At 47.9% G+C, this 19282-nt stretch overlaps 1 protein-coding gene across 1 annotated transcript; it reads right to left on the bottom strand.

Moving 5' to 3' along the window:
* Nucleotides 1-387: 387 nt before the first annotated feature.
* Nucleotides 388-19094, bottom strand: LOC133077728 (myeloid cell surface antigen CD33-like). Its single transcript, XM_061172492.1, has 7 exons — nucleotides 19074-19094; nucleotides 6841-6925; nucleotides 6370-6753; nucleotides 5923-6252; nucleotides 5660-5723; nucleotides 2311-2377; nucleotides 388-579 (listed from the first exon to the last, which is right to left on the bottom strand). The coding sequence occupies exons 1-7, from the start codon at nucleotides 19092-19094 to the stop codon at nucleotides 388-390; spliced, it is 1143 nt and encodes a 380-aa protein (XP_061028475.1).
* Between the last annotated feature and the right edge of the window lie 188 nt (nucleotides 19095-19282).

The following is a 19282-nucleotide window of genomic DNA, read 5'->3' as shown; positions in this document are numbered from 1 at the left end:
CCCTGCAGAGTGGTCCCCATTTGGGCCAGGATGCCGGACCCTTATCCCAGGTGGGCTGCCCTGGGAGGAGGTTTGACCTTGGGCACGATGCCCTCTGCACATTCACGGGTGTGGGACACTTTATGTTAATTACTGCCTTAACACCCCACGACAGCCCTGTGAGTTAGGTTTATTGTGTCCGTTTTACAGAGGGGTGACTGAGAAAGAAAATGCTTTGACTCATGCTCATCATTGGTGTCGGGGGTGACATTTGAGCCCAGTTCTGCCCATCACCCCATCAGCGGAACCCCCAGACACTAGTTTCCAACTGGAAAACTATTCTCTGATGTCTCCCTTCCCGGAGAAGCCCTGGGCCCTCCAGCCGGAGGTCTCCAGAGCTGGGGGTCATCATTTATGGATCTTGATCTCAGCATATTTGGTGGTGCTGGCGGCCTCCTGGTCCTGAGGCTCCCAGGGCCTCAGCGCGTAGAAACTGAGGGAGGCGTAATGGAGCTCCTGTTCCTCCCCAGAGGTGGGGGCGGCCACCACTGGTGGGAGGAGGTCCAGGGGGCTGCCTGGAGGACACTCATGCTGGTAACCCTGAGTGGAGGGAAAGAAGGGAGTCATATTAGGATAACAGGGCTGGAAGAGAGCAAGGGGGGTCCACAAGTAAACCCGAAAACTGAACATTCAGTCTTTCGTCTGTTCATTCCAGACATTGGCTGAGGCCCCCATTCATTCATTCATTCATTCATTCAACAAATGCTTGAGAGTAATAATGCCTGGCCCTTGGTAATTAGCTGCCAGTCTCCTAGATTCCTCACAACAATCTACTTGGGAGACACTATTATCCCCATTTATCAGGTGGAGAAATCGAAGCTAAGTAAATATCCCCAAATCACACATTTAGTCATTGGTAAGGCCAAGATTCATGCTAGATCTTTCGACTCCAGTGCTGTCTTATGGAAGAGCTCCCCTGGTGCCAGGCTCTGGATATTCATTGAGGAACAAAGAAGACACCATTCCTGACCTCCTGCAACTTGCGGGGGGTGGGGGTGGGGGGACGGCGGGGAGCAGGCGTTAAAGCAGTAGTATATAATTGCACATTAAGGTGGGACAAAAATGGGAAGGATGGTGTGAGGACAGGGATTTGCTCAGACCTGGATGGCCCTTCAGGGACCACTCAGCATTTCAGAGGTTCAGGCAAACACAATCACCCAATTGCATTATGAACCCTAAAATCAAAGGATCTTGTTGTGCCGGAAAGGGTTAACCTTGCCCAAAGAAAATTTGACCCTTTGCCCCAGCACCTGGGAGGGAACCTCTAAGCCCTTGAAATGTCTTGCTTGATTAGAGTGTCTTTGTTCACCTGGGTCTTGGCCCACACTAGATGGTGTAACAATGTGACAGATGGTGGGGGCCTTGGGTCACACAGTATCACACCTCTGCAGAGACTGGACACTAAGTTAAGCCATGTGGGCAGTCAGCCATGCCAACGTAACCAACTCCCAATAAAAATGGTGGGTATGGGAGAATTCCTTGGCCGTCCAGTGGTTAGGGCTCCTCACTTCCGCTGCAGGGACACGAGTTTGATGCCTGGTCGGGGAACTAAGATCCCACAAGCTGCGCAGTGTGGCCAAAAAAAAGAAAAAAAACAAACTCTGGATGTGAAGGCTCAGGTGTGCTTCCCTGTCTGCCAATAGCCCATACATGTTATCACACATCATTGCTGGGAGAATTAAGCACTTTCTGCACAATTCCACTTGAAAGAGGCAACTGGATACTCACGCCTGGTCTCCCCCGGACTCTGCCCCACGTGCCTTTTCCCCTAGCTGACTTTAATCTCTATCCTTGTCCTGTAATATACTATAACCATGAGTATAAAAGCTTTCAGTGAGTTTTGTGAGTCCTTCTGGTGAGTTATTGAACTTGAGCTTGTCTTGGGGACCCCCAAACTTGGTAGTAGACAATAATTATTTTGGGGAGAGCTTTGTGGCATCCTGTCTTGGGGAGGTGAGGTAGGAAGTGGGGGGAAAGTGGGTCAGCGGTCCAGAGAGAAAGGAAGAGGTGGGGGTAGGGAGAGCCCAGTTGGAACTGAATACAATCAGTAAGATGGCTGGGTGGTGGTCCTTGGCTCTGAGAGAGGAGACAGAGAGCAGAGGGAAGGGTGACTCCCAGGTCACTGGGCTGGGTGACTGTGTTGATAGGGTCCAAAAGGAAAAGCCTATGTGGGTCATGATGATCGTCTAAGTCATCGAGAGGACTGCAGCCATGGCCATGCTGGGGAGATAGCCAGATGGGATCCCGAGGGACAGACTGCACATCACTCACCTGGGAGGTGGGACCCAGCATGGAGGGCTCATCCTTCTCACCGGGTGCCTTCCTGAAGGTCTTCACTCTGAAAGGGGAAGCCAGGACCTGTCAACAGCCCAGCTGGCTCAGAGCTTGGAGGGCGACTACTGTCCTCCCTGCTTAAGAGGCTCGAAGGGCTGGGACTTCCCTGGCAGCCCAGCAGTTAAGACTCCAAGCTTCCACTGCGGGGGGCATGGGTTCGATCCCTGGTCGGGGAACTAGAGCCCGCATGCCGCAACTAAAAAAAAAAAAAGATCCTGCATGCCGCAACTAAGACCCGGCACAGCCAAATAAATTAATTAATTTTAAAAAATATATAGGGGCTTCCCTGGTGGCGCAGTGGTTGAGAATCTGCCTGCCAATGCAGGGGACACGGGTTCAAGCCCTGGTCTGGGAAGATCCCACGTGCCGCGGAGCAACTGGGCCCGTGAGCCACAACTACTGAGCCTGCGCGTCTGGAGCCTGTGCTCCGCAACAAGAGAGGCCGCGACAGTGAGAGGCCTGCGCACCGCAATGAAGAGTGGCCCCCGCTCGCCGCAACTAGAGAAAGCCCTCGCACAGAAACGAAGACCCAACACAGCAAAAATAAATAAATTAATTAATTAAATATATATATATATATATATATATATATATATATATATATATATACATCCCTGAGGCCCCACAATTATGCTCCTGGCCCTAAAACTTATAATCTCATAACTCAGAGTCGGGATTGTGACCCAGTAGGTCAGCACCCTTCAGGAGCTGGTTAGAAATGCAGATTTGCAGGCCCTCCCCGGGCCTCCAGAGTAAGAATCTTCATTGTCACAAGATCCTTGAGAAATGTGTGTGCTCAATCAAGCTTGAGAAGTATTGCCCAAAAGAAAGGCTATTCTGTTTGCCCAGGGAATGGGGAACGTTTGAAGGGACATTCCCAGGAAAACTAAAATCAGTGAACTCAAGCGCTTGTCAAAAGTAGAATGGAAAAGAGAAAAACAAACAAAAACAAAAACAAAAATGGAATGGAAAACTTAGTTCCGCAGTGGAATGGTCTGTCGACAAGGAGACATGGTAATTACAGCTCCAAGCCCTGCGGGTGAAGGTCAAAATCATGAGATGCTGCCACACCAAAGTCAAGGCAGCTCTGGCACAGAAAATCCACTCCCAGGTACAGACTCAAAAGAATTGACATCAGGGACTCAAACAGTTACTTGTACAGGAATGTTCAGAGCAGCACCATTCACAACGGCCACAAGGTGGAAACAACCCAAATGCCCATCAACAGATGGATGGAGAAAGAGATGGTGTTTATACAGATGGTGTATAGATGGTGGTGGTCCATCCACACAGTGGAATATTATTCAGCCGTAAAAAGGAGGGAAGTTCTGATCGATGCTGCAATGTGGATGAACCTTGAAAACATCACGTGAAGTGAAAGAAGCCAGACACGAAAGTCCACATATGGTATAATTCCATTTCTATAAATATCCAGAATTCATAGCAAATTCACAGAGACAGAAAGTAGATGAGTAGTTGCCTGGGGCTGGAGAGAGGGGGGGAATAGGACTTGAGTACTTAACAGGTACGGGGCTTTCTTTCTGGGTGATGGGAAAGTTTTGGAATTAGGTTGAGGTGGGCAGTTGTGCCACATTGTGAATGTCTTCATGCCAGTGAATTGTTCCCTTTAAAATGGCTCATTTTGGGACTTACCTGGTGGTCCAGTGGTTAAGACTCTGGTCTCCCAATACAGGGGGCCTGGGTTTGATCCCTAGCAGGGAACTCGATCCCACATGCCGCAACTAAGACCCAGCGCAGCAAAATAAATAAATAAATATTTTAAAAAAAAAGGACATGACTACCTAATAGGTACGGGGCTTTCTTTCTGGGTGACGGGAAAGTTTTGGAGCTACGTTGAGGTGGGTGGTTGCACCACACTGTGAATGTCCTCAATGCCATTGAATTGTTCCCTTTAAAATGGCTTATTTTGGGAATTCCCTGGCGGTCCAGTGGTTAGGACTCGGCGCTTTCACTGCTGAGAGCTCGGGTCCCATCCCTAGTCAGGGAACTAAGATCCCACAAGCCGTGCAGTGCGGCCAAAAATAATAAAATGAAATAAAATAAAATGGCTAATTTTAACTATATTCAATATCTTGTAATAACCTATACTGGAAAAGAATCTGAAAAAGGATAGATTTATATATATGTATAACTGAATCACTTTGCTGTACACCTGAAACTAACACAACATTGTAAATCAGCTCTACTCAATTTAAAAATAAAGGGGAAAAAATAAAATGGCTAATTTTATGTTACGTAAATTTAATTTCAACTAAAGAAATAAAGAAAAAGTCAAACAGGAACACATGTTTTACTCCTATTCACATAAAGCTTTTAAAAATACGGTAAACTATACATCGTGCAGAGATTCAAACATATTTGGTAAAATTAAAAGAAAACAGAAGGAATGTGGATGTATTAATTAACTTGACTGTGGTAATCCTTTCACAGCATATATGTATATCGAACCATCACGTGGTACACTTTAAATATATACAATTTACTTACCAATTACACTGCAATCAAAAATAAAGTAAAATTATGGGAACTCCCTGGAAGTCCAGTGGTTAGGCCTCTGCACTTTCACTGCCAAGGACCTGTGTTCCATCCCTGGTTGGGGAACTAAGATCCCACAAGCCCCGCAGCATGGCCAAAAATAAAGGTGGCCAGTGGTTAAGAATCCGCCTGCCAATGCAGGGGACACAGGTTCAAGCCCTGGTCCAGGAAGATCCCAAGTACCGCGGAGCAGCTAAGCCCATGTGCCACAACTAGCGAACCTGTGCTCTAGAGCACGCCAGCCACAACTACTGAGCCCACGTGCCACAACTACTGAAGCCCGCGCGCCTAGAGCCCGTGCTCCGCAGCAAGAGAAGCCCGCGCACCGAAACGAAGAGTAAGCCCCTCTCGCCACAACTAGAGAAAGCCCGCGTGCAGCAGCAAAGACCCAAGGCAGCCAAAAATAAATAAATACATATTTTTTAAAATAACTAAATAAATAAAATAAAATGAAATCAATAAAAAGAAGAATCACACAAAATTCAGTGTAGTGGCTTTCTCCAAGGCCAGAAGGGAGGGGCTAAAATCGGGTGCTCCAAAGGTGGGGATGATCTTCTAGTTCTTACCCAGGGTGGTGAGTACCACCCGGGTCTTCCTTTTATGGTGTTTCCTCATAATTTGCGTATGTTTGACAAATCATCTTCGCACGAAATGAATAGTAAATTAAAAACAATCTGTCTAGGAGTGAATGGGGGCTCTCCCGTCTCTCCCATCCCCGCTGTATCCCCACGGCCCTCCCTTCCTACCTGTGCTATTTCCTCGGGAGATGCTGATGGTCAGGTTCTGGGGGGCGTCTAGGGCAGAGAGACGCAGTGAGGAAGAGAGTCAGAGCCGACCCTTCCGCGCCCCCCACCCCCCAGGAGGCACAGAACTGGAAGCACAGCAGAACAGGGCCTACATCCTTCCTGCAGACCCTCCCAGCCCCTGGCCTCCGGGTCACCAGCGCCCATTCCCCGCCCGGCGAGCACCCCGCCATCCTGATTCCGCGCTCACAGGACACGTTGAGCATGATGGTCCTCTCCGTGCTCACGCCAGCCCTGCGGAAGGTCACCCGGCAGGTGAGGTTGGTGCCGTGGTCCTGCGGGCGGGGGGTGAGCAGGATCTCCGAGGAGTTATAGGCCCCCTTCGAGTCCAGTCCCGGGGGGCGGAGGGCAGCCCCGGTCCACGAGATAGTGGGCGGCGTGGCCCGCTCACAGGCCCCTGGCACGGAGCACGTCATGTGGCTGCTAGAGCCGGACTCCAGGGGCTCCTTGACGTAGATATCGGGGGTCCGTGTCAGCGCTGGAGAGGAGAGAGGGAGAAGCCAGACCCCAGAGGGGACCCCTGTGTGTGCCCAGCCCTGATGTGACCATGCGCCAGTGTCCCCCTTAGAGGTGGAGGGACAGGGGGGTCCGTCCTTCCCCCCATCCCTGTTATCTGTTCCTGGGGACCCTTCCGTACCTGTCACGTTCACAACGAGCAGGTTATTTTTGTAACTATGTTTCGCATCACCTCTCATCAGCTGAAAATAATAGTTTCCACTGTCCCCCTTCCGGGCGTCTGCGATGCCCAGGGAGCAGTTGTTCGCCCCAGGGTCCCCGAGGAGGTGGAATGGGATTTTTCTCTTCTTTTTTACTCCCCTGCCTGGGTTGTTTGTGGCCATGGGAAGATCCATTTGGGATGGTCTATCCCCTTTCCGGAACCATTCACCATAAATGGGTGTAGAGTCGGTCCGGCCAAGCGAGGGATAGGAGACAGTGCAGGGCACAAGGACACACAAACCCTCCTGCACTGTCACCGATTCCTGCACCTGCAGCTGGTACCACGGATTCTGCTGCAGGGACCCTGGGGGGACACAGAGGCTCAGCTGCGGCTCCAGCCCCAGCCCCGGCCCGGCCGGGACCCTGCTCTCCCCACCATCCACTCACTCACCCTCCCGTAGCAGGGGCAGCAGCAACCTGTCCGTGTCCAAGGGGCCAGGAGTTCCCAGGACTGTCCAGTTTCTGGACCTGCCTGTCTGTCCGGGAAGGAAGCCCCAACAGGAAGCTTCTGGGGGAGAAGGGGGCAGTGACCATCCACAGATGAGTGAAAGAGGAAGCTCGGAACTGCAAATGTCTGGAAGACATCTCTTCTGACTTCTCCTTTCATAGATGGAAGCACCAGAGCAGAGAGAGGATGCAGGGCTGCTCTAAACCCTGACCCCAGGAAGCAGCCACCCTGGGTCAGCCTAGGGGGAGGGCGGTGCCGGGAGTGGGGCTCTCCCAGGAAACAGGCAGAGAAAGGCTCCAGGTGAGGTGCTGGAGGCAGGGATTCATTCATTCATTCAGGTATTCATTCATTCATTTGCCAGGCAAACATCTACTCCACACAGGGGCTGCGGGCAGAGGAGGGCATGACCTCACGAATCCTGCCTCACTTTTGCGTGACCCCAAACCCAGTGCCCCCACCCAGGCTCTCCAAAGTCTACTCACCTCCCTGCCTGTCTAGGGGCCGTGTATGTGTCCACACAAGGATCCCAGCTCCACAGTAAGAAGTGGAATATTTGCACAGGGCTTCATGCTCAGAAGGGCTTCTGGCCTGGGGTTTGATGCTCTGAGGTTGCCATCTTGAAATTCCTAATAATTTTATCTTTGAGTTTGCATTTTGTAAGTGAAGTCTAATGGGATAAGGAGCGCATGCCAGGGGGATTGGAACTTTGAATCACACGCGGTCAATCCGGGGATGTCCTGGATCTGGAGACAGCTTCTGGGCCCACCCTCGCACCCCCATCCCACCACTTGGGCACAGAGAGGGTCTGGGGTGTGCTGAGTTGAGTGGGTGCCTGTGAGGGTCTGCACTGCCCATCCCCCCAGTCAAGCCCAAGGGATTGGACATTAACTAGCAAATATAAACACTATGAACAGGGACTTCCCTGGTGGCCCAGTGGTTAAGAATCCATCTTGCGATGCAGGGGATGCCAGTTCGATCCCTGGTCGGGGAACTAAGATCCCATGTGCCATGGGACAACTAAGCTTGTGCACTGCAACTTGAGAGCCCAAGTGCTGCAACTACAGAACCCACGCGCTCTGGAGCCCACGCCACAACTAGAGAGAAACCCCTGCACTGCAACGAAAGATCCCGCATGCCACAACTAAGACCCCTTGCAGCCAAAAATAAATTAAAGAAATAAATAATAAATCTTTTTTAAAAATGGTTAAAATGGTATATTTTATGTTATGGATATTTTAAGACAATTTTTTTTAAGGTTAAGAGAAAAACAAAACATGACTGATTGAGAGAGAGTCCACGGAAAAAAGGAAAAAGGTTTTTCCTGCTTTTTTTTTTGTCAAAGGGACCTCACGTTTTCATTTTGCTCAGGGGCCTGCAAATGATTTAGGCAGCACTTGTAAGAAGCTTCCAGACTCAGACCTGCCCTAACAGGAGAGCATGGTCAGCACTGCCCAGGGGCTGGGTTGATGAGCATCTGTCCCTCTCCTGAGGGTCGGGACAACATAGGAATGAAGGACACATATCTGGGACCACTCTGCTGGCATCCAACCCAACTCCTCAAGTGACTGGCAATGCATGTAGTAAAGAATTAACCTCATCCAAAGAGAGGCGTGGGCTTTACCCAGCTCCTGGGAGGGAATCCTAAGCCCTTGGCATGTGTGTCTCAGTGTCCACATTTCCTTTTTATTTTTTAATAAGAATACCGGTCATATTGGATTAGGCCCACCCTAATGACCTCACCTTAACTTCATCACCTGCAAAGACCCTGTTTCCAAATAAGGTGACATTCACAGGTACTGGGGGTTAGGTCTTGAACATCTTTTTTGGGGGGACACAATTCAACCCATAACAGGCCCCCAATAAAAACGCTGGACACCAAGGTTTATACTCCACAAATGCTGTCACACATTGTCGCTGGGTGTATTGGTCAGCTTTGAGTTGCCATAAGATACCACACACTGGGCAGCTTAAACAACAGAAATGTATCAACACTTTCTCACAGTTCTGGAGGCCAGAAGTCCAAGATCCAGGTGTTAGCTTGGCAAGGGTCTGCTTCCTGGCTGGCAGATAGCTGCCTTCTCACTGTGCCCTCACATGTCAGAGACAGAGAGAGGGAGAGAGAGAGAACTCTGGTGTCTCTGTGTCTCTTCCTATAAGGGCACTAATCCTATTGCATAAGGGTCCCACCCTTATGACCTCATTTAACCTTAATTACCCCCTTGTTTCTATCTCCAAATACAGTTACATTGAGGGGGTTAGGGCTTCAACGTATGAATTGGGGATGGGGGGATTCAGTCCATAGCACTCAGACAATTAAGCACTGTTCACATGACTCCACGGAGAGAGACCACTGGAACCTTGTGCCTGGTATCCCCTGGGCCCTGTCCTATGAACTTTGCAGATTTTATTTTATTCTACTCTAGTCTAAATTTTTTCCTTTGGCCGTGCAGCGTGGCTTACGGGATCTTTGTTCCTCCACCAGGGATGGAAGCCGGGGCCCCAGCAGTGAGAGTGCGGAGTCCTAACCACTGGACGGCCAGGGAATTCCTTCCTTGGCAAATTGTAATCTGTATCCTTTTGTTGTAACAAATCCTGAGTATAACAGTTTCTCTGAATTCTTTAAGTCCTTCCAATGAATCATCAGACTTCAGGGTGGTCTTGGGGATCCCCAGAACAGTCTGTTTCCCTCCTCCTCCTCAGACTGTGGTGCAGAAAGCCACTGTTTACCTAAGTGGGGGCGACGGTGCCCACCTGCCTGGGTCTGCCCATCCTGGGGACCAGCGCTCGCGTTTTCGAGCACCCTCTGGCGGACCTGCAGTTGTCAGCTCTCAAAGAGCCCAGAACTTGTCTAGGATGGGAAGTTGCTGACCGGGAAAATTGCTGAGTTTATCACAAATACATAAAAAGGAAATGGGATAAATGCAGCCTGAAAAGCACAGAAAATGCACAGAGGAAACCCTCAGTTCCTTTTCATCTACAACCAGTTTCTCACTTTACTTCCCTATCGCTTGTCTCACAAACAGGAGGCAACATCACTTTTTTTTTTTTAATATTTATTTTTTTTATTTGGCTGCGTGGGGTGTTAGTTGTGGTACGTGGATCTTCGATCTTCGTTGCGACATGTTTTTTTTGTTTTGTTTTTGAGGCACGCAGGATCTTCGATCTTCCTTGCGACGTTTTTGTTTTGTTTTGTTTTGTTTTGTTTTTAGTTGCAGGATGCGAACTCCTAGTTGAAGCATATGGTATCCAGCTCCCTGACCAGGGATCAAACCAGGGCCCCCTGCACTGGGAGTGCAGAGTCTTAGCCACTGGACCACCATGGAAGTCCCTGGATGCAACATCACTTTTAACTAAATAGTCCCAGCTGGTACCAAGGTGCTCATCCCTCCTCTTGCACTTGCTACACTGTCATCTACAGCCCGGCCTGGACCCCACGGAGAGCAGGCCTTGGGGGCAGGCTCTGAGGAGAAGGGAAACCAGGATCTCTGTCTCTGACTCAATCGCTCTGCCTTGTCTTGGTTTGAGTCAGTTTTCCAATTTCTACAGAATTGCAAAACAGGCCCCAAAAACTTCCCTTCTTTCAAATCAAGTAGACTATTCATTGCTTTTCCAATAGATGGCCAGAAAGAATGGGGGTGGGGAGGTCAGCCACCTGTAGGATTTCTGGGAGACCCAGGACCACACGGCATGGACACTTAGTGCTGAGGACCAAGGTGTCACCCAAAGTCAGGAACCCTATTCTTTCTCTTCCATGGGAGATGTCATTGCCTCTGGGCCTCCTTGGCCTGAAAACTAGGTCCAGTTGCCCGGATGTAGAGTTCCACCATTCCCGGGAGATATAGTAGGGTGTAGAGTTTACCCCAGGACTCACAATGAATAACACCCAAATGTGTGTGTCAGCTTGTGTATGTGTGCGAGTGTGTTTGGGGCCCAGAGCAGGCCATCTCAAAATGTGCTTCAATGGCATATTGATTATTTTGCATTATAGTTACTCAAGAAACTGCCAGGACTTCCCTGGTGGCGCAGTGGTTAAGAATCTGCCTGCCAATGCAGGGGACACCGGTTCGAGCCCTGTTCCGGGAAAAATGGAGCTACTAAGCCTGTGCACCACAACTACTTAGCCTGTGCTCTAGAGCCCGTGAGCCATAGCTACTGAGCCTGCACACCACAACTACTGAAGCCCACACACCTAGAGCCTGTGCTCCGCAACAAGAGAAGCCTCCGTGGTGAGAAGCCCGCGCACTGCAACGAAGAGTAGCCCCCCGCTCACCACAACTAGAGAAGCCTGTGCGCAGCAACAAAGACCCAGCGCAGCCAAAAAGAAAGAAAGAAAGAAAGAAAGAAAGAAAGAAATACAAACGGCCAACTCAAGAGGACACTCTGACCCTCCTTTCTGCTTCCCTGAGAGCAGGACATAAATCTCTCATGTGAAAGGTGCCCTCCCCACATCTGGAGGGAGAAGGACACCCTTATCAGCAGACCTAGGGAATTCGAGGCGAGAAGCCTGTGTAAACAAACCTCGTTACTTCTTTAATTTACTAGCCCAAGCCTAAATTCTCACTAGATTCTTCACTAATTGGGCACCCAAAGCCTAAGTCTCTTTGTCCTGTCAATTCCTCACAGATTTGTTTCTTTGCCTAGAAAGCATAAAACCTGCCCGATTTGGCCACTTCTTAGGTCCCATTCCAGGTGGAGGATTCCAGAAGACAGTGTATGTGATCGGCTGAATAATGGCCCCCAGAGACATCCCCGTCTTAATCCCCGGAACGTGTGAATACGTGTTACCTTGCAGGGCAAAAGGCCTTTGCAGGTGTGATCACATTAAAGATCTTGGGGTGGAGAGATTCTCCAGGTGGATCCTCATTGTGATCACAGGTTTATAAGACAGAGGCAGAGGGAGCATGGACCACAGCAGGGGTAAATGATAGATGATGATCAAAGAGACTGTAGTGATGCCGTCGTCAAAACCTGCAAGAAGCAAGAAAGAGATTCACCTCGAGATCCTCCAGAAGGAACCAACCCTGCTGACACCTTGATTTATCTCCCTGAGACTCTGTTTGGACTTTTGGACTCCAGAACCGTAAGAGAATGCATTTGGGTTGTTTTAAGTTGAAATTGAAGCCCTAGTCCCTTGAAAGGTTCTAGGGGAGAATCCATCCCCTTGCCTCAAGGCCCCTTCCGCCATCTGCAAAGCCAATGGCATAGCATCTTCTCTGTCTGCCTCTGCTTTCATCTGCTTGTCCATCACACGGGCTTCTCTTCTGTGTTCAAATCTCCCTCCACCTCCCTCTTAGGAGAATGCTTATGGTTACATTTAGGGCCAATGCAGGGAATCCAGGATAATTGCCCCATCTCAAAACGCTTAATTTAATCACATAGGCTAAGTCATTTCTGCCATAGAAATTAACATTCACAGCTTTCCAAAGATTAGGAACTGGATATCTTTGAGGGCTTTGTTCTTGCACATAAATATTGCATGGTTCCCTTTATATGAAGTATTCGGACTGGGAAAAGCCACAGGGACAGAAAGCAGATTAGTGGTTTCCAGGAGCTGGGGGGAGAGTGGTTTTGGGGGTGATTGCTTAACGGGTCCAGGCTTCCTGTTTAGGGGTGGGGGAGAGGATGAAAAAGTTCTGGAACAAGATAGTGGTGACGGTTGCAAAACACAGTGAATGAGCTAAATGCCACTGAATTATACACTTTAAGATGGTTAAAATTGTAAATTTCATGTTACGTATGTTTTTATCGAAGTATAGTTGATTTACAATGTTGTGTTAGTTTCAGGTAGACAGCAAAGTGATTCAGTTATACATATATATCTATCCTTTATCAGATTCTTTTCCATTATAGGTTACTACAAAATATTGAATATATTTCCCTGTGCTATACAGTAGGTCCTACTTTATATATAGTAGTGTATATCTGCTAATTACCAATTCCAAATTTATCCCTACCCCGCTTTCCCCTTTGGTAACCATAAGTTTGTTTTCCATGTCTGTGAGTCTATTTCTGGTTTGTAAATAAGGTCATTTGTATCATTTTTTTAGATTCTACAAATAAGTGATATCGTATGATATCTTTCTCTGTCTGACTTACTTCACTTAGTATGATAATCTCTAGGTCCATCCATGTTGCTGCAAATGGCATTATTTCATTCTTTTTTATGGATGAGTAATATTCCATTGTGTGCGTGTGTGTGTATATATATATCACATCTTCTTTACCCATTCATCTGTCGATGGACCTTTAGGTTGCTTCCCTGTCTTGCTACTGTAAACAGTGCTGCTATATATTTTGTATTTTTAACAAAATTTTTTTAAGTCCTCAGGGCCACTAATACAGAAACAGCACATTTCTGGCTATTGTCAACATAGTAAGTCAAACCAGCTATGAAACAGGACTGAGTCATTTACCCCCTGGTGGATTATTTTCCTAGCACCTACTGTAAGAAAGCACCACAAACTGTGGTGCTTAAAATAACAGAAATGTATTTTCTCACAGTTCTGGAGGCTAGAAGTCCACAATCATGGTGTTGGCAGGGCTCTCCTCTCTCTGAAGTCTCTAGGGAAGGACCCTTCCTTGCCTCTTCCAGCTTCTGGTGGCTGCTGGCAATCTCTGGCATCCCTTGGCTTGTGGATGCATCCCTGCCTCTGTCTTCACTTGGCCTTCTCCCTGCATGTCTGTCTCTGTGTTTCTTTTCTTCTTGTAAGGACATCAGTTACATGGGATGAATGACCCACCCTACTGTAATGTGACCTCATCTTAACCAATTACATCTGCAATGACACTATTTCCAAACAAAGTCACATTCTGGGGCTCTGGGAAGAACATAAATGTGGAGGAGACACTATCCAACCCAGTACACTTGGTCAGATGGTCATTGGGAACTCCAAGTGGAACTTGAACATGGTTGAACATTCAGGGCAAGACCACAGAGCCACATACGTAGGTGATACAGGAATCTTGGGACCTGTTAATGTAACTGGCCTTTGCCTTCTGGCCCTGTTAGATCCCTTTTCCTGAAGGAGGGCTAATGCCACTCCCAACCTGACTTCATAATTCATCACAGTTCAGTACTGAAGAGGCAGTGTAGCTCCATAACACTTATTGACCAGCTCACATTACTTTCTCTTTATGTCTTTACTGCAGTCTGGATGTCGTTCATTGTAAGAAAATGATTTATTTACTTGTCTGGCTATTCCACTGACCCAGAGACAGGGCCCGACGCTAGATTCAGCTGTGACTCCAGTACTAACTGTTGTCTAGCTGGACCCTGGGCTCCTTTGGAGTATTTCACTGGCTTTGGCAGCCCCCACCACCACCACCGCCAACTATGCCAAGGGAACTGGGTTTACTTCTACCCCAAGCACAATGCCAAGGAAAACCTCTGGGCGTGGAATCCAGATCACTGGACTCAACTCAGAGATCTCCCTAGGTGGGGAAATGTGGCTTTGGTGATTCACTCCCCTACTCTGATCCTCAGTTTTCTCTTCTGTAAAGTGGGAATTTTTAGCAATTGGTTTAACAAACACACCAGGCCCTTCAAAGTGATTTACAAATATTAACTCATTTAATGCTCAGACAGCCCTACCAAGCAGGTGCTATTAGTCCCATTTTAGAGCAGAGGAAACTGAGGCACAGAGAGGCTAAGCAAGCTGCCCAAGGTCACACAGCCGCCTGGAGTCCACCCTGGGTTGTCCCGCACCAGACTAGGCGGGGAGGCCTTCCTGTACCGGCAGGGTGGTGAATTTGAGGTCTCGTCCTTCCTCCCATACCGGGATGTGAGCTCTGGGAGGTGCACAGAGGCATTTAATGAACATTGTGGAATGAAGGGATGAGTGGATATTTTAGGATGGCCACATCCCTTCGTGACCGCCTGCGCCCTCCTGCCGCTCTCTGTTCTGGGAATTCTATTCGTGGTCAGGGCTTCTAGTCCCAGTAAACCGGATCCTCGGGGCGAGAGGGAACCCCAAGGAAATCACGAGCTTGGGCTGAGTCGAGGTTGGAGGTTAACCCACTCACAGCGGGGCACGGGCGCCACCTGGCGGCGGAGTCCTGCTAAGACAGAGCCGCCGGGAGACCAGGAACGTTTGCTTTGGGCGTGGTGGAATCGGCATCTTTGAAAGGGAGTTGATAGCGGGTGGGCAGTTGTCTGAAAATCAGTATTTGATACTGGGTGCTTCATAACTTTGGCTTCCAAACTTTTCTGACCGTGATGCAAAGTAAGATATGATTTCACTGGACTTCCCTGGTGGCGCAGTGGTTAAGAATCCGCCTGCCAATGCAGGGGACACGGGTTCGAGCCCTGGTCCAGGAAGATCCCACGTGCCGCAGAGCAACTAAGCCCGTGCGCCACAACTACTGAGCCTATGCTCTAGAGCCCGCGAGTCACAACTACTGAAGCCCGCGCGCCTAGAGCCCGTGCTCCGCAACAAGAGAAGCCACCACAACGAAAAAGCCCGCGTGCCACAACGAAGACCCAACGCAGCCAAAAATAAATAAATAAATAACTTTAAAAAAAAAAAATTGGAGGGAGAGCATGCATGTGAAGTAACTGCTTAAAGGGCATGGGGCTATATTTTGGCATGATGGAGATGTTTTGGAACTAGATAGAGGTGGTGGTTGTGCAACATTGTGTGAACTAAATGTCACTGAATTGTTCACTTTTAAATGGTTAATTACATGTTATGTGAATTTCACCTCAATGAAAAACAATTCAGACTTGGTAAAGAAAGACTTTCTTCAAAAGGATTATTGCAAAGCAGAGGAGGGGCTATTGCAATGGGAGAGTCACTATTATAATTAGGAAAACCGCCGTAAGATTTGCAAGCTGCACAAGGGTCAGGCAACAGAGTTTTTCTTTTATAGGGAGGAGTAAACAAGGCTAGAAAGAACGAGATGTGGGGAAGTGGGATGACAAGGTAGCTTGCTAGAACAGTAGATCAGAGAGAATGGTTTATCCTGAGGCCACCCTATTCAGAGGTGGTATTAGGGCTCAGGCTAAGGATGGACCAAAATTCTGGAAGGGATGTGGTGGGAGACTTAACTTAGGTTTGGTTAACAAGCATTTTGTGCTGACTGATCCATGGCGGGCAAAACAGCTAATCGTTTATGAGTCCAAAAAACGGAAATTTGGAGGATCTGTGTGTTGCCTTGTCTTAGGTCAACACGGGGCTCATCCATGGGTCTTATCTAAGTCATATGGGGAAGGGTGCTTCTTTGCAGTAAGCCATTTCCTGGAAAGCAAAAGTTGGGGGGGGTGGGGTGCAGGGCAGGGGATTTCTTCTCTGTTGTCCAGACGCATAAGGCTCAGGTAAATGTCAGCACTGTCACAAATAAATATGCTTTACTGTCGGGTGGAGAAGGGCAAAAACTGCCCCTTAGGACAGGTCAGCCCTCAGGTGGAATTTCAGCCCCAGTTCACAACACCTGGCTGGCCCAAGTGTCGAGACTTGAATTTAAGTAGAAATAAATACGAACACAGCAGTTCTCACGCTTTTTGGTCTCAGGGACCCCTTTGCACTCTTAGATAAATAACAGAGACCCCCAAAGAACTTTTGTTTGCATGGGTTATATCTATCAATATTTATAGTCCCACGTGCCAGGACTCAAACCCGGCCAAAATCCAGAGTGGGACTTGAATCCACAGTCTTTTAATTGAGATCACACACCTGGTCTCAGGACTTAATGAAGCTCAGGTTCTTGATGTCTCATTTCAGAAAGAATTCAGTGAGAGACAAAGTGATAGGTAAGAAGTGGATTTATTTAGAGAGAAACACAGTCCGCAGACAGAGTGTGGACCATCTCAGAAGGCAAGAAGCCCTGAAATATGGGGTGGTTAGTTTTTATGGGCTGGGTAATTTCACAGGCTAATGAGTGGCAGGATTATTCCAACTATTTTGGGGAAGAGGCGGAGATTTCCAGGAATTGGGCCACTGCCCACTTTTTGGCCTTTTATGGTTAGCCTCTGAACTGTCATGGCCCTGGTGGGTGTGTCATTTAGCATATGCTAATGTATTACAATGAGCATATAATGAGGCTCAAGGTCCACTGAAAGTCAAATCTTCTGCCATCTTGGACCTAGTTAGTTCTAACCAGTTTTTGTCATGTCCTATGGTTATGTCATTCTTTTAAAGGTTGTGCCCTGTTCCTTTCCTTCCTGTTTAAGTTTTAGCAATTAAAATTGCAAAACTTTTAAATCAAGAATACACAAACACATATTCCATTAGCCATCACAGTAACGATGTCATACATCACATAACCTCTGGAAAATTCCAGAGAGAGAGAGAGAGAGGGAGAGGGAGAGGGAGAGAGGGAGGCAAATAACATCTTACTATTACTATGAAAATAGTTTTAACTTTGTAAAATACCTGAAAGTGCCTTGGGGACCCTGAGGTCCCCAGACAGCATTGGGAACTGCTGGCCTAGAAGCCCCTGCATCCCTGTATTCCTGACCCTGGCTGACTCTCTTAGTTCTATCTTAATGACCAGACTTCCTAACATCCATTTTCCCCTTTTCCTTTTGATAATAGGACCACCTAGGCTCTGGCTGAGAAAATGACCACCCATCTAGAGACTACATTTCCCAGGCTCCTTTGCAGGTAGGTGTTCCCACGTGACAAATTTCCAGCCAAAGGAAAGGAGCAGAAAAGATGTGGAAAGCTCCCAGCTCACATCCTTAAAAGGAGGGTCCTTAAAAGGAGGCTGCTTGCTCTCCAGTATCTCTTTGCCCTTTCCTGCTTGCTGTAACAAAGTTACAATGATGATGACTTGGTTTCAACTGTCTTGAAGAGGCTGACACTTTAGGAGAATGGTTCCCAAATTGTGGTCCCCAGACCAACTGTAGCTGCAGCAGTGGCACCTGGGGCTTTGTGAGAGAGGCAAATTCTGAGGCCCCATCCAAGACCTGCTGAATCAGAAACTCTGGGGCATGGGGCCCAGGACTGTGTTTCCATAAACCCTCCAGGGGATTCTGATGCACAATCAAGTTTGAGGACCACAGCTGGGAGATGTGGAGCAACAAGATAGAAGGAACCTGGGTCCATGGATCACCTCAGCAGGTAGGGCCGACCTACTCCCTGCCCCATCTACCAGTGTGGATATTTACATGAGAAAATCAATCCATCTCACTAAAGCCTCTGTTATGTGGTCTTTGGTAAATCAAGTAAATACCTTAATCAACAGTACATTTAAATACACTCCTTGATTCTTTTTGAATTAAAAATTTTAGGCGTACACCACACAACCATCAGGAATGGCTACTATTGGGTTGGCCAAAAAGTTCGTTTGGGTTTTTTCCATAATGAACCTTTTGGCCAACTCAATATTAAAAAAAAAAAAAAAGGAAAAGACTAAGTTGGCAAGGATTGGAGAAACTGGAACCCTTGTGTACTGTTGGTGGGAATGTAAAATGGTGCAGCCACTGTGGAACACAGCTGGGCATTTCCTCAAAAAATTAAAAATAGAATTACCATTTGATTCAACAATTCTACTTCTGGTTGAAACTTGAGGACCTTGAATAGTACCTCATATAAGTGGAATCATACACTATCTTTTGTGACTGGCTTATTTCATTTAGCATAATGTCCTCAAGGATCATCCATGTTGTGGCATGTGTTAAAATTTCCTTCCATTCTTACAGCTAGGAGTACCCATGTAACATAGCTCTAGACAATGAGATGTAAGCAGAAATCTACCAGAGTCAGCTAGGACAAATTTGACTTCCTGTCTCAAATTTAGATACAGTGCTTGGAGCTGTGGCCTCCATCTTGTGACCATGATGTAAAAGCCAAGAGAATCAGAGAGACCTCGGTAACAGCAGCAGTCTCCCTCTAGACTTCCGTGGAAAAAACTTACGTGCACACCACTGATGGGCAGGTCTGCTGTTACTTGCAGCCAAAAGCATTTATAACTAATACACTTGGTCAAGTTATATCACCTCTGTCTCCCCAACCGGAATGTAGGTTCCACAGTGGCAGAAAACATGACTTTGTTCACCACTATGTGACCAGCCCTTCCTCTCCCAGCCAGCGCCCAGCAGAGACCACACAGATGGAATGAGTGCTTGTGGTTATTCATCCAAAACCTAACAATACCTTCCTTTTGGGTTGACTGAAATAATCATGCAAACTGCTTAAAATAGCACTCGGTACACAGTAAGCCTTCAAAAAACAGACGTAGTTGAATGTCTCCGCCATGGCTACCAGGCCACCTCCCACTTCCTCCCGACTTCCCCTGGGAAGCTTTGCTCAGACAGCTGGCTCTTCATCAAGGGTACCCCACAACTGTGCTGCAGCCATCCAGCCCCTTTTGGTGTCACCCTTTTTGGTGACAAGGACCACAGGGAGCTTGCACCTTTGGCTATTCTCTCTTTTCCCTGTCTACG

This window comes from Eubalaena glacialis, chromosome 18 (genome assembly GCF_028564815.1).
Source record: "Eubalaena glacialis isolate mEubGla1 chromosome 18, mEubGla1.1.hap2.+ XY, whole genome shotgun sequence".
Classification (NCBI taxonomy): Eukaryota; Metazoa; Chordata; class Mammalia; order Artiodactyla; family Balaenidae; genus Eubalaena; species Eubalaena glacialis.
Note: the sequence above shows the minus strand (reverse complement) of the source record. Positions and strands in the feature narration are given on the sequence as shown.